At 38.4% G+C, this 15,839-nt stretch overlaps 1 protein-coding gene across 1 annotated transcript in view; it reads right to left on the reverse strand.

The window, feature by feature from the left end:
* Nucleotides 1–15,121, reverse strand: part of GEM (GTP binding protein overexpressed in skeletal muscle) — a 50,672-nt gene extending 35,551 nt beyond the window's left edge. The window contains exons 1-2 of the mRNA XM_044067986.1: nt 14,835–15,121; nt 623–955 (exon numbers count right to left, since the gene is read on the reverse strand). Coding sequence (XP_043923921.1) covers nt 623–947 — 325 coding nt within the window. The 5' untranslated portion in view covers nt 948–955; nt 14,835–15,121. The remainder of the gene's footprint in view (nt 1–622; nt 956–14,834) is intronic.
* Between the last annotated feature and the right edge of the window lie 718 nt (nt 15,122–15,839).

Below are 15,839 nucleotides of genomic sequence, written 5' to 3' on the forward strand. Positions count from 1 at the left end.
ATATCTGCACTTTGCCTTAGCATATTTATAATGCAGGGTCTGTAGACAACACCTGGAACTTGACAGTCTGCCGATCAGGCAAGGAGGGAAGGAAGGGGCAGTTATCCATCAGCTTCATCTCCTTTCCTCATTATAGGTGAGGAAGACAGACCATTCTGTGCATCAGTCTCTGCCAGAGGCCAGACCTCCTAGCCATGCCAAATACCTTTGCTCTCTCTGTGAGCATAAGAAGTGTTAATCATTTTCATTCATATCAATCTGCTTAAAGGCCTTTACACCCATGAAAATCATATATGTAAAATTATGGCCAGGGAGAATTTTGGATGCCTCTTCATATTCACTGAGCTAGCCTTAAAGTTCCACAGGGATATGATTGAGGGCAAGGATGGAGAGGAAAACTGGTCAACCCCACCACTAATGACTGCACAAAACCATGCAATAAAGTAGATTATAATTCCATCTGGTTTTTAACACAGCCACATATGTGAAAAAAATCAAAAAAAGCTTGCACTCATTGACTTAAAAGAAAATAATAATAGTAATATCATATAACATAGCCTGACATGATCTATAATAAAGCAGCAAACAAAATTTACATTGAAATATGAGAACTTGTCCATACCTCCTAATAAATCACAGTCACTGTCCAAACCATCAGTCACTCCAGCAAATACACTTGCCAGTGTTGACTTTCCAACTCCACTCTCTCCTATCAGTACCACACGATAGCAGGAACTTCCCAACTCAGTGGAAATAACTGAATCCGTTGATTCTGAAGACCAGCTCCCTCTGTAGAACTGTCCAGGGTTCATACAAGATGTAGAGCGAGTAAGGTATGAAAGAGGATCGTTTTGTGCCGTAATATGTCTGCCATCTGCATGGATGCTCCAGCGCTGGTGACATGGCTGCAACCTATTGCTGTGTCTCATTACAACATTTGAAGTCATTCTATTTCCTGTGTCAGACAAAGAAAAAAACAACTGTAATAACTGAACCACTTTCATATTTCACTGTCCAGTTTCATTTACATAAACATTTCTAAAATATGCTTAACCAGATGTCATTTTGGTTTACTTTATCTCCCATATAAAAAAATTATTTTTATTACATGTGTTATTTATTAAATTCCATTTGGGTTAGTCCCTTTTGCTAAAGCAATGTTCATTGACTCACATTTTGTAAGTTTGTAAGTTTAATCCTCTGTCATTTAAGATTTACATAGAAAATTGAATGAAGATATCATGACACTACAAAAAACAAAAAAAGAAAGAAAAAAAGAAAATCAGATATAAAGACGTTGAAATTAACATTTTATTTTCTGCAACATAGTATTGACTAAATGGGACTAGAAAAAATAAATTCTGAGACTGAACGTGATTAAAATAATTCCATTTTAACACCCTAAATTTTGCAGAACTGTGTGACAAGGTTACTATAAAACTATAAAAACATATACCCAACATATAAAGTAAGATTAAAGAAGTGAAGTGAATGTCTTAGAAGGGAATCCCTGAGAAGTGTTGAGGAGCAATTAAATCTGTATCAGTGAACCAAATAAAGCATTAAAGAACAATGGTATAACAAACAAGTTAAAAGAAAATTACAGACCAAAGAAACTGAAGAGTGGGCGATCACATACAACTACCAGTAACCAAATAAAAGTTTGTGATGTGGTCAAAGCAAATGGAGTTAAACCAATAACAGAAACTTTAATAAAATAAAAAATCAAATCATGTTACGTGCTTTCATATGAATAAATACAAGACTTCATCAGAACAGAGAATACAAAAACTAACCCCCAAGTCCCAAAGTGACAAAGAAACTGCCAGATGAAATAATGTAATTGAAATGCAATGAGTAAACCAATTTTGCTAGATATATAAACTCGAAAGTCATAAACTTGAAACCAGAATCTCGAATTTAGAGAAATTCAAACATATGAAAGGGAAAAAAAATTTAACACCTTTCAAATGTTTTCGCAGGGGGGGCTTCACCCCCCCCTGCACCTCCCATCCCCCCCTACTTAAATATACCTACTCCGAGATCGCACTATAGTGAAGGAAAGGGAAATCTCCCATTCTGCATTATACACATAAGTGCAAAATGGAAGATTTTCCATTCCTCCGCTATAGTGCGGTCACGGAACATTCACATTTTAACTGCTAGGGTACAGGGGGACCTGGCCCCTGCAATAAGGTAAGTTAACTTTGTATTTTTTTAAACCTAAGGGTCCCATTCACAATTTCAAGTGAATGGAAGTTTGAGATTCCGGTCTCGAGATTATGAATTTCGAGCTTCCATCCATTCGATCTTGTGAAGGGGAACTATATATATATATATATATATATATATATATATATATATATATATATGAGCACTTTTTAATTTTGAAAGACCAAAATCTTGAGTTTTGAGATACCGAAATCAAAACATCGAGATTTTAAAATCTCAAAAGTAAAACGTCTGACCAAAAAAAAAAAAAAAAACAACTAAAATAATGTTTGGCTTGCCCCCCCCCCCCACACACCCATCTACTTAAATATACCAACTATATATGTGTGTGCATGTGTGTGTGTGTGTGTGTGTGTGTGTGTGTGTGTGTGTGTGTGTGTGTGTGTGTGTGTCTATATATATATATATATATATATATATATATATATATATATATATATATATATATATATATATATCTATAGCAATATATATTATTTATTTATTTTATTTATTTACATTTGTTTACTGGGAAAGTCCAACTGGACCAGAAGCCCATTTTCAGTGGAGGCCTGGCGAGAAAAGCTCCATAGAAATACAAGCAATACACAATAATTAGATTGTACAATAGTATACATACAGTAAGATGCAGAACACACATCATCTAGTTATTCTACAAGGTAGCATTCAATACAGTTTTCTAGTAGATGCAGGTTCATTAAGAAAAACACAAGCATTTCAGTCAAGATCACTGTGAGAAGAAATAAAGTTAGTACTGTGTACATGTTAAAGAATAGTTATGACCAAATGAGATTTCATTTATATATAATTTTTTTGAGTAGTAATAAACACTGAAGAAAGGGAGAAAATGAGGTAAGGAATGGACAGTGTGTTGACAGAGTTATAGATATTTTGTCAGTCAGGTTTGGTGCAGGAGCAATGCCAGTTCGTGGATAGATATTCACATAGTAGTTGTTTGAAATTGGTAGATTCAGGTGTGTTTTGGAGGGTGTGGGGTAGTGAGTTCCATAATTTGGCTATTTGATTTGAGAATAGGGCTTTACTGTGAGTGTTATTAGCTTTGTTTACTGTGAGAAAGTTTCTGTCTGCAGATCTTAGACTTTGTGGACATGGGTAGGGAACAACAAGTTCCTTGAGGGATGGGCAACTGTCAGGATGGAAGATGATATCGTGTATGAATTGAAGTTGGTAGAAATGAAGAAGGTTAGGTAGCTCAAGCCAATTTAATTTATGTAGAGCAATACAATGGTGTGTTTGGTGGGGAAGGTTGGCTGCAAAACAGGCCATTTTGTTGTAGCAAGTTTCCAATTTGGTTAAGTCTGATTTTTTTTATATTGGTAAAGAGGAGGAAAGCATATAGGAGCATAGACAGGAGGAAGGTTCTGGATATGACTAGTCTGTTATTTTCAGTGAGGAAGGGCTTGCTTTTGTATAGTGAGCCAAGTTTAACATGAACTTTCTTAATTGTGGTGGCTATCTGTTGGTCAAATTTGAGTTTGTTGGCAATTGCCACTCCAAGGAGTTTTGTATGTTCAGCTGGTTGGATGACTGTTATTTGCTGAGAGAATGGTGAAAGGACGGGTGGTCAGTGATTGTTTCCTACTGGTAAATAGCATTAACTGTGTCTTTTTAGGGTTGAGGATTAGTTGCCATTTATTTAGATATGTTTCTATATCATTAAAACCTTGTTGGGCTACTATATGGAGGTCTGGTAAAGCATCTGCTGAGCAGATTAAAGCTGAATCGTCAATATACTGAACTACTTTAGCATGTGTTGTGGATGAGGCTACATCATTAGAGAAGATGGTGAAAAGAAGGGGTCCTAGTATGGACCCTTGTGGGACTCAAACCGTGACAGGCAGAAGAGGTAAGAGATCGGATTTCCATCATACTGCTTGTTGTCTGTCAGAAAGATAGCTTAGGAACCAGGAGAGGGAAGTCTTTGATAGGTTTAGTGAGGCAAGAGTACTAAAGAGCTTCTAATGGGAGACAGTGTCAAATGCTTTTGACATGTCTAAGACGACTGATGCTACTTGCTGGTTTGAATTTCTCAGTTGGTTGATGGTGTTAAAGAAATTAATTAGGGCTGTGGTGGTGCTGTGTTTTGGTCTGAAACCATGTTGGGAGGATAAGATAAAGTTGGGAGATAACAGGTATTGTAGTAATTGAGTGTGGATACATTTTTCTAGAATTTTGACACAGGGGGAAATGATGGCTATGGGTCTGTAATTGTTTAATTCTGTTGATGTTCCTTCTTTATGTAGAGGGGTAATATAGGAAATGTTTCATAAATTTGGGACATATTGTTCTGCTATAGACCTATTTACCAGAATGGAGATAGCATATAGCATCAGCTGGCAGTTTGAGGTACTCATTGGGGATTTGGTCAGCTGGTAAGGAAGAAGGTACATATATATATATATATATATATATATATATATATATATATATATATATATATATATATATATATATAAACACTTACTTTTATTCCAGTTATTGAGAAAACCATCCCTTCAGGATGTACGTCTTTAGACACATTAACCTACTGGAATGTTGCTGACCACTAATCAGCAGCTGCCAGGCAATCATTTCTGCTTCTGACCTGTGCAGCTCCCAGCCCGGGGAGTGAAGTGCCATAACTATCTCTGAATATCATCTAGATTACTTCTGTATGCATAACGGGGTCACTGAAGAAAATAGGATGGGACCAAATGTAGTATCGAGGTAGTCAGAAAAGTGTTTCCAGGTACTTCAAATGTACTTCTGTATGCATGCAGGGTCACTGAACAAAACAGGATGGGTTCAAATGTAGTATTGAGGTAGTCAGAAAGGTGTTTCCAGGTACTTCAAATGATATGGTAAACTAGTTCTTCTCCTTTAACAGTCGAAGTATGAAAAAATGCTTCTGCTAAGGAATTAATTAGGGAAAGAACATGAGTAGTTGTGCTACACACATACGCAATAAAGCAAGAATGTAGTTAAATCTGAAAAAAACATATTGCCTTGGGGAAGAAATTAAACTATACAGCATCTGAAAATATATAAAGACCAGATGCAGAAAAAAAAGAGAAAGAAGCACAGTAAAAAAGTAAAAAAAAGGTAAAAAAAGGGGGGGTGAAAGCAATCATAAGGAATGAGAGTTCAAAGCAGTGATATTCCATTTTAGGAACATGAGACTAAGATGTTTTGTAACAACATAACATTTACCTGAAGACTGGACACAGCCACACCCTGAAGTGGGTAGAGAAAGATAAAAACAAAGGAATGGCACCAAATGTCCATATTTTTTCCAAGTCCAGCAATAAAACTTTCTTGAAAACTAGTATTGCATGCAGCTGAGGAAATTCTGGGAATACAGAACAATGATAATCATTGTCCATAATGCTGCTGTGAGTAGAGATAATCTATTCTCAATGTTATTGTGAAGGCTGCCAGCCTAGCCAGAGAGAATTTTATTGATATGTCTATCATTTGTAAATATCAATGTAAGACAAAGGATTGTTGTCTTAAATGGAAAAAACTGCTGTTAGATGTGGAACTGAAAAAAAGGCAACAACAGTGCTCTCTACTGACAAAAGTAAAGCATGTTGTGACCATTTGATGTAGACAGTGGTGCCAAAGGGTCTAGATGAAGAAATTATTTCTATTGTTTTAACCAAGAGTTAAATTGCTAGATTTAAACATGTAAATGTATTTTTATTGCTCTGCTTCCTGACCAGCTGCAGGATAACAAGAAGGGATGTCAAAAATGTAAATGCAGTTTCTTTTAGCCTAGGAGCCCAGGGTAGTGTGAAGAATGATGTAATGTGTAGCATGGGAACCCCAGGAAAGTGTGAAGAATGATGTAATGTGAATCAGAACTGCAATTTCAATTTAAACAGAGAGAAGCAGAGATTATTAAGCATTTTTGTCTTGACCATCCAACTCATCAGCACTCTGTCTGTTCTCCTATGTAAGTTATCTTAGACTTGTGTTTTCTCTTAGAAATAGCTAGAAACTAGAAAAATTAGACTAATTGTTTTTCTGTGATGTCAGAACTGTACTATGGAATTATTTTAAGTATTCCTATATGATCTCTGAACTCTTGACTAGCACTATGTAGTAAGAAGTATTGTCTTGTGTTTTTATTATTTATTATTAAATATTTTAAAACCTTTCAATTGTGGCTGTTTTGTGTAGAGATAATTTAAGATCTAAAGTACATCGCATATTTATAGTGATTACTGTACCAAGTCACTCTAATAAGCCTTAACTGTTTAGTTATACTACCAATTGGATAATAATATTGCACAGTAATAATTGGACACCCTTTTAAGGGCCTTTGAGTAGCTGATAAATATTAGTGGGGTGGTGGCTGGTGGTACTACCGTATAGTCTGGGTAATAGGGGCACAGTTGGAGAACCTTTGCAAGCCTTTCCCAGGAGTGTCTGTGTGGTTGTATAAACTCTTATCTCAAGGTGTGTGTGTGTGTCAGCTACTTGGGCAGGGCATGAAGCACTGGTTGGAAAGACAGGGTGCTGGATGTTTTAGCTTGCCAAGCTGGCTGAGATCTGGACCCTATAGCTGTGCAATGGGGAGTCTTAATGGGGACCTGGAGAGAAAGGGAGAAACCAGCCCCAGACTGACTGTGATATCTGTGTGCTCTTAAGGGAAATTGCACTTTACTGTGTGTATTTGTTATCCTTTCCTTCATATATGCGATGCCCTGTCTGGTGTTAGTGGTGAGGATTGAGGCTCCTTGATTGCTGGGCTAAGGCATGGGCATCACATATTAATTGTTTGGCAGTGGTGGGATATCCACATGACATATTAATTGGTGACAAATACTAAGTGGCTTGTAGTGGTGTGGGTAGAGTAAATTCCTGTGGCTTGGGTATATTGAACTTTGAAGGTGTTTTGTACTCTAAATCAGCCACACAGTGAATACTCAGAGTTCAGATCACAATTGTTTTGTATCTTTTGTTAGCGTAGTTAGTCAGGGTGAGCAGGCAGCATGTCAGCAGAGAAGTATGGAAAGCTGACAAGGAGCCAGCTGGCTGAGATGTGCCAGGCTAGGGGACTGGTGCATGGAAACCTGACTAAGGCAGACCTATTTGCAGCCTTGGTTACAGCTGCATCAGAAAACAGCAACCAGGAGGACAATTAGACTGGCAGTGGAGATATGATACCCTCAGAGAATGGACAGCTCAACCTTTCTACAGAGGACTTAAAAATCCATCTGGAGCTAAAGAGACTTGAGTTGGAGACCAGGCGTTTGGAGATAGAAGCTGAAGAAAAGGAGCAGCAGAGGAAGCATGAGAGGGAAAAGCTGACTCTTTGCCAGAGTCATGGAGGTAATGGGGAAGGGAGTAACTGGACCCTAGAAGCACAACATGTCTGCAAGTTTCTTCTGCAGTTTGAAGAGGGGGATAATTTTGATAGTTTCATTCATATGTCTGAGAGGGTATGCAAAGAGTATAGTGTTGACCAAAGGCTCTGGGTATGGTTCCTGACCCCCTTACTCTACAGTAAAGCTCTAATTGTATTGTCTAAAATGTCTGACATTGCATGTTTTGATTATACTTCTGTAAAAAAATTGTCTATTAGAGATTTTTAAGCTAACACCTGAAACGTATAGGAAAACGTTTCATGAGCATAGACACAAGGCAGATGAAAGTGTGTGTGAATATGTTGCTGAACTGAGCACTTATTTCCATAGGTGGGTGAGTGGATGTCAGGTCACCACGTTTGAAGGGCTGGCAGACCTTTTGGTGATGGAACAAGCCCTTAGCACTTTGCATGAGGACATGAGGATCTGGTTAGCTGATAGACAATGTGCTACTTCAGATGAGTTGGGGAAGAAGGGAGACCTATACCTGGCAAGCAGGGCAGCCCTACACAGGAAATGGACCCCCAGTACTGCTCATGGGTCTAAAGGAACCCATGGTGGGCAGCACAGACTGCTCCAACAGAACCTGCCAGTAGCAGTGGAAGCCACTAGTCCAGGTACATGTCCAGGAGTTAGAGTTAAATGTTTTGAATGCAACCATTGGGGCCATGTGGCATACAGGTGTCCATGTAGGCAAGGTGGGGAACAAAAGGTGAGGGAGCCAGTAAGTGGGAAAGACAAAATGCCAACAGTATGTTGTCTTAAGACAACAGGGGTACCGAACTACCATCCTGCAGATGTCCTGATAGGGAAGGATTTGGATGAGGCAGTACCATGTACTTATGCAGTTACAGACGGTCAGGCTAGGAGACAAGCAAGTGGCTCTGGTAGCCTGGGGGAGAACCAGACAGACTTCATACTTGCAGCCAAGACTGGTGAGGTGGTTACTTCAGGGAGTGAGCTAGGCTGTAGCAGTGATACTGAAGGTGAGCCACAGCTGCTTGGGGGTACTGATGGTCTCTTGAACAGTGTGACTGCAAAGGTAGAGGTGAGTCATAGTACCCATGCTGACAGTGAAGCACCACTGTCAGAGGATGCCAAACTTCCTGTGGAAGGGGAGCTGGGAATGGCTACAAGGAGAGAGAGTTGAGACAGGCTCAGCTCTCTGGCCCTACATTTCAAGGCCTGAGGCAGGTAGCTAGGGAGGCACCTGATTCTCAAGGAAAGGGTGAATCTGTATACTGGGACAAAGGGTTAGTATACAGAGAGTAGACCCCTGAGGGAGGGCTAGAAGGTGAGAGAGTACAGCAGTTGGTAGTGCCTAGAGCCTACCATCTGGTGCTTCTAGCCATAGCCCATCATATTCCCTTTGCAGGTCATATGGGCATAAAACATACAAAGATAAATATTATGCAGAACTTCTATTGGCCTGGAATTTCCAGAGATGCAACAGGGTACTGCAGGGCATGTGAGCAGTGCCAAAAGGTAGGCAAGGCAGGAGACAAGGTGAGAGCATCTTTGATGCCTTTGCCTATGATTGAGGAGCCATTTCAGAGGGTAGCTATGCATATTGTGGGTCCTCTGATTACCCCAAGTTCCACAGGGAAAAAGTATATCCTAGTAGAAGTGGATTATGTTACATGATACCCTGAGGCAGTGGCTTTGTCCTCCATTGAGGCAGAGAAGGTGGCAAATGCTTTGTTAGAGATTTTCAGCAGGGTAGGTTTCCCAAAAGAAATACTGACTGACAGAGGTGCCAATTTCATGTCAGACCTGCTGCCTTGTCTGTGAAAGTCTTGTGGGGTGAAGCACATGAAGACCACCCCCTACCATCCCTAGACTAATGGTCTTGTTGAAAGGTTAAACTCTACAATCATGTCCATGTTACGAGCATTTGCAGATCAGTTTAAGAGGGAGTGGGGCAAATATTTGTCCCATCTGTTGTTTGCTTACAGAGAGGTTCCCCAGGAATCCACAGGTTTTTCAACCTTAGAGCAGTGCTGCAGGAATTTGGGGACATGTTCACTGGGAAACCAGGGTGCACCCACCTGGGGCAGCACCAGGTGGATACAGGACCCCAAAGGCTTATTAGACAAGCCCCTTATAGAGTGTCTGAGAGAGTCAAACAGACTCTGAGGGAGGAGGTACAGGTGATGTTGGAACTAGGGGTGATTCAAGAGTCCAACAGTCCCTGGGCCTCCCCAGTGGTGCTGGTGCCAAAGAAGGATGGCAGCACCAGGTTCTGTGTGGACTAGAGGAAATTAAATAGTCACACAGAGTCAGATGCTTACCCCATGCCTAGGAAAGATGAGGCCCTAGAGCAGCTGGGTGGGTCTAAGTAACTTACAACCATTGATCTTACCAGGCATTACTGGCAGGTGCCCTTGACTCCAAGTGCAAGAGAGAAGTCAGCCTTTGTGACTCCTTTTGGCTTGTATGAGTTCACAAAGATGCCCTTTGGGATGAAGAATGCCCCAACAACTTTCCAGAGGCTGCTAGATCATATCCTAGCAGGAGCAGGAGGGTTTGCCCTTGCTTACCTAGATGATATTGCCATCTACAGCCATTCATGGCCAGAGCACCTGCAGCATGTCAGGGATGTGTTGGGCAGACTACAGAGGGAAGGGTTGACCATTAAGCCAAGCAAATGTCAGGTGGGTATGGCAGATGTCTCCTACCTAGGACATAGAGTGGGGAGTGGTAAGATGAGGCCAAAACCTGCCAAGATGGAGCCTGGGGTTGCAAGCATATGATATGTCAGTGTAGCACCACAGTGGGGTTAGCAATGCCAATGCAGATGGGCTCTCAAGACAGGGAATGGGATAAGGTACACTCAGATAGACTTAACCCTCTCAAGCAGCGTTTCTCAAAATAACTTGAGTTCTTCAGGGGGGGGGGGGATGAAGGCTGCCAGCCTAGCCGGAGAGAATTTTATAGATAATTCTATCATTTGTAAATATCAATGTAAGACACAGGCTTGTTGTCTTAAATTAAAGAAATTGCTGTTAGATGTGGAACTGACAAAAATGAAACAACAGTGCTCTCTACTGACCAAAGTAAAGCATGTTGTGACCATTTGATGTAGACAGTGGTGCCGAAGGGTCTAGATGAAGAAATTCTTTCTATTGTTTTAACCAAGAGTTAAATTGCTAGATTTAAACATGCAAATGTATTTTTATTGCTCTGCTTCCTGGCCAACTGCAAGATAACAAAAGGAGATGTTAAGTATGTAAATGCAGTTTCTGTTAGCCTGGGAACCCAGGGATGTGTGAAGAATGATGTACTGTATAGCCTGGAAACCCCAGGAAAGTGTGAAGAATGTAATGTGAATCAGAACTGCAATTTCAATTTAAACAGAGAGAAGCAGGGATTAAGCATTTTTGTCTTGACCATGCAACTCATCAGCACTCTGCCTGTTTTCTTATGTAAGTTATCTTAGACTTGTGTTTTCTCTTAGACATAGCTAGAAACTAGAAAGATTAGACTAAGTGATTTTCTGTGATGCCAGAACTGTACTACTGAATTATTTATGTATTTCTTGTGATCTCTGAATTCTTGACTAGCACTGTATAAGTAAGAAGTATTGTCTTGTGTTTTTATTATTTATTATTAAATATTTTAAAACCTTTCAACTGTGGCTGTTTTGTGTAGAGATAATTTAAGCTCTAGAGTACATTGCATATTTATAGTGATTACTGTACCAAGTCACTCTAATAAGCCTTGACTGTTTAGTTATATTACCAATTGGATAATAATATTACACAGTAATAATTGGACACCCTTTTAAGGGCCTTTGAGTAGCTGATAAATATTAGCTGGGTGGTGGCAGGCGGTACTACCAAATAGTCTGGGTAATAGGAAGATTAGCTGGAGAACCTGTGCCAGCCTTTCCCAGGAGTGTCTGTGTGATTGTATAAACTCTAATTTCAAAGTGTGTGTGTGTGTGTGTGTATGTCAGCTACTTGGGCAGGGACACGAAGCTCTAGTTGGACAGAGAGGGTGTTGGAGGTTTTAGCTTGACCAGCTGGCTGAGATCTGGACCCAATAGCTGTGCCAGTGGGGAGTCTTATTGGGGACCTGAAGAGCAAGGGAGCGACCAGCCCCAGACTGACTGTGATCTCTGTGTGCTGTTAAGGGAAATTACACTTTACTGTATGTATTTGTTATCCTTTCCTTCATATATGAGATGCCCTCTCTGGCGTTAGTGGTGAGGATTGCGGCTCCTTGATTGCTTGGCCAGGGCACGGGCATCACAGTTATAATCTTTAATTAGTGTTTCTGTCATGGCAATATTTGTTGTGTATAAGCTGCTAGAAAATATTGGTTGTAATAAGAAACTCAGACAGATGAACAATGGATGGCAGTGAAGGATAATACAGATGCAATTAATAACCAAAATGAGTGGATGAAACAGATGCTCACATATAAGATAGACTAAGTCGACATTTCAGATGATCAGTTACTTGCAAGTATAACAGAGAGAACCAAAATATAGGTCATAACTTTTCAATACCAAGAAATTACCTGAGAACATTTACATAGAAATGAAACAAGAGGATTCTAAAAGAGTGAAGCAGATATAAGTAGGATATTAAAAGTACTGAGACAGAAGAAAGCAAGATATACTCCTAGACTATCCCGGCAGATCACTCCATACTCCAAATTATCACCCTATTCCCCAGCCTCTACACCTCCTTTTCTCTTTCCCCTGTTGTCTCTTCTTTCCCTTCAGTGCTGCCTCTTCCATAAACACCTTCTCCTCTCTATACTATACTTACTGCCCCTTCTATATACTCTTTCTTCTCCTAGTACACAAGTCAGCCTAGCAACAAAACAAACTGTGAATTTTACATTCATTTAATTTCTACACTACTAGATATTTTAATCCTTTCTATCTCTATACTTCCCATGTACCCACTTCCTAATTATCTCTGCCATCCATCTTTTATTCCAACTTTTAAGGGGGCTGTGTATAACCAATTTAAAATAACATAAAGTGTACATTAGCGACTAAACTCAAAACAATAATACTATTTCATGTCATACTAAGCTGTACTGCTAAGGAATTTTATTTGTACTTATCTGAATGCCATGTCACAAGTTACATGTTTGGCTCTCTTATTCTTACAAGAAGTTATGGTAATAATCTCAGTTGTTATATAGATGTTCTCATGTCTTAAATTTCTGCATGTAGAGCATGTTAATGCAATTTTCTGTATGTATGTATACTTTTTTTTGCAATGTTTTAATATCTGTAAACAGAGCTTTTCTCCCTGGGCCTCCAGTGAAAATCGGTTTCTATTGACCCAGCTGGACCATCCCAGTAAACAAATGTCAAATAAATAAATAAATATGTAAGTAAGGGAAGGGGCTAGAGGTACTGTAGTATAAATAATGTTATAAGATGTTGAAGAAGGTAATAAGCAGAACTAACTATTGAAGGATATGTATTAAGATGGCATCTTTAAAAGACAAGAATAGAAAAAAAAAGTGAGTGAGGAAAGGAGGAATTTTAGATACCAGGGGATAATAAATCTTTTAAAAACATAGAAACTATTATAGAATTGAATAGTTAAAGAAAATATCAGCTAGAAGAATGTAAAAGTGTTTAAAAAGCGAGTAACTTTGTTGCTGGTCATCTGATCAACAACGAAAACATTGTGAATGAAAGATCGACACTTTTTTGTCATGTTAGACTTGAAGAAGAGTAACAAAGAAAGCATTTTGCTTTCCTCATTTTCTCTTTTTGATGTTTTCATTTCAAATAAGTGCAAGTCAGTTAAATGAAACAAGTTTACTTATAGGCAAATATTAGGCAATCGGTCTGCAGATTCTTACAAGCCTAGCAGATAACCAGTTAGAGACCAAAGGTGAGAATCAAATCCTGTAGCTTGTGTCTGTGAGGAAAGTACCTTAATCATTATGCCAACCCCGAAATGTGAAAAAAGTAATTTAGAGAAAACTGATTAACAATTGAGTTGGTCTGCCTGAGCAAGCAGCCAGATGATTCAGTAAGAAAACTAAATGCTGGTCTTAAAAGCTAATTTGTTTATTGATGAAAGTTAGGTTTAAATTGCTTCCATTACGACGACACAAAAATCACAAGAAGGACTTCATTTGGTTAAAGAGTCCAGCACTTCACTTCAGTGCAAGCCAGTAAGGCACTAGTGTTAGTTCTACAGCTTAACATTTACTTCATTTTTGTTTTGTTCTGTAGTTTGTGACTGTTTTTTTCAAAGTGAAATTATTCATTGTTCTCAGCAGAGTGTTAGGTAACCTTCAAAACCATGTTTTGTTATTCCTTTTGCTGTTCACAATGTGGTGTAAAATAAAATAGCAGACACAGACTTGTTATATGCTGACCTTTTGTTAAAAAAAGTTCTATTACTAGAGGATAAGTGCATCAAATATTATCCCCAGGCAAGAAATGTAGCAACAACTGATAGATAAAATTGTCACTACCGTGCTACCATTGCATAACTAATTTTATATTATATTTTATGAAATTTGGTCACTGTTGTTTAAAGCCAATAAAATTATAAATACAATATGTCTACTTAGATTATAACAAAATATTCAAAATTCAGATGTTATTTAAAGCGTAAAATATTTTTTTTAGTAAATTAATGTTGCAATGTATTTGCTTTTCCAAATTAATTTTTGGTGTCTAAAACAACTTTTCTTTCTCAAAAAGAAGTGCAAAGTAATCGCAGTGTCAAAAATGTTAGTACCAGAAGAATCTTTTTCAGTAACCTTATCATCTAAAAACATTTGTGCTTGGCATCTAGTTTTAAATTAAAACACATTTTTTACACTCATGCTGTTGTATTAAACTGCGCCAACAAGAGTGTCTCATTTCCACAATACAAATACTCCTAGAAGTATGCCTGCTGAAATAAGAAATGCAGAGCAATTCAATGATTTGACATCAGAAAGTTATAACTTTAAAATGATTTGCTGAAATGTCAAAAATTCATGTGACCTATTCCCATGACTACAGCCCTAGAGACTAATCCAAACATCTACTGCACCCCAGAGACAGGACAGTCCTAATAAATATTTGCTTATGTTGTATAAGTTTAAAGCAAATCTTGAAATCTACCATTTTGTTTGTACAAATAGCATTTTTTCCAAAAGAAAATACATCATCTCTTTTCTTAAAGAAAACTGCATTACCAAATGTAACATGCATCAAATGAAATATAGCTTTTCTTTAAAAAAAAATCCTACCTTTCCTTAGGACAGTCTTCTGCAAAACGTCAAGTCAGTATAGTAATCCTATGGTTTATTTCAGTTTGTAGGATATGCAAGATTGTTTTAGCAGACTAAATCCTTTTTGGATTCTCTCTCTCTCTCTCTATCAAGTATCTTTCTCTGTGATGCTGCAGCTCTTAGCTGTACCGGTTATATTCTCCCTTTCTCTCTAATTCTTCCTTCCTTGAGCTCCTGATTTATATTAAGTACATCTGCTGAGAGACAGGGCTTTTCCGTGATGTCATCCTTCACTCTGCTGAGCTGGAGAGAATCAGGAAGCACCCATCAGTGCCAAAAGGTCCTAAGACTGATCACAGTGGGATTTCTTTTCTAGTATAGCAACGTGCAGTTTGATTGTAGTTTGTCTACCTTAGTGAAAAATGCAATAACATGAAGCTCTTTATTTATAGTATATAACCTCTTGCTCAAAAGTACTCATCTGCAGCATTTAAAACTCTTTGTATTTAGAACGATTCATTAACCAAAAAGGGAATGTGAAAACAACGGTAAGCAACTAAGTAAAGTTTCATATAAAACAGGGCTTAGTCTGAATAAGCAAGACTTCATAATATCCGTTTTGCTGATGTATGATAGGCTGAGCATTCTGTTTAGTTTTTGTTAATAAAATTTCTTTTCCCTCCATTTAGAGTTTATTGGTGATATTTTCATGCAGTTTAGCTTCTCAGAACAGCAGTTTGGACTACATGTTGAAGTTCAGTATCTGTACCAACTAATTAAATGTTGCAAGACACATTGCAAGCCTTCTGACGCTGTTGCATCTTCCCTGCAGTCAATTTCATTTCTTTAAAGTGCAAAATGGAAGTTCTATTTTATCCCAGCCTTAACCCTTTCCAGACACATACAGATGTACTTGTAAGTAAAGTAGTTGGTTATTATCTACATATATTCTGAATAAATAGTATTTTTTTCATCTCGGCTGTCTTATACTTATATTGACTAATGTACCCTGCAACATTTATG

Source organism: Protopterus annectens, chromosome 3.part1, assembly GCF_019279795.1.
Source record: "Protopterus annectens isolate FY-2018-M chromosome 3.part1, PAN1.0, whole genome shotgun sequence".
Lineage (NCBI taxonomy): Eukaryota > Metazoa > Chordata > Ceratodontiformes > Protopteridae > Protopterus > Protopterus annectens.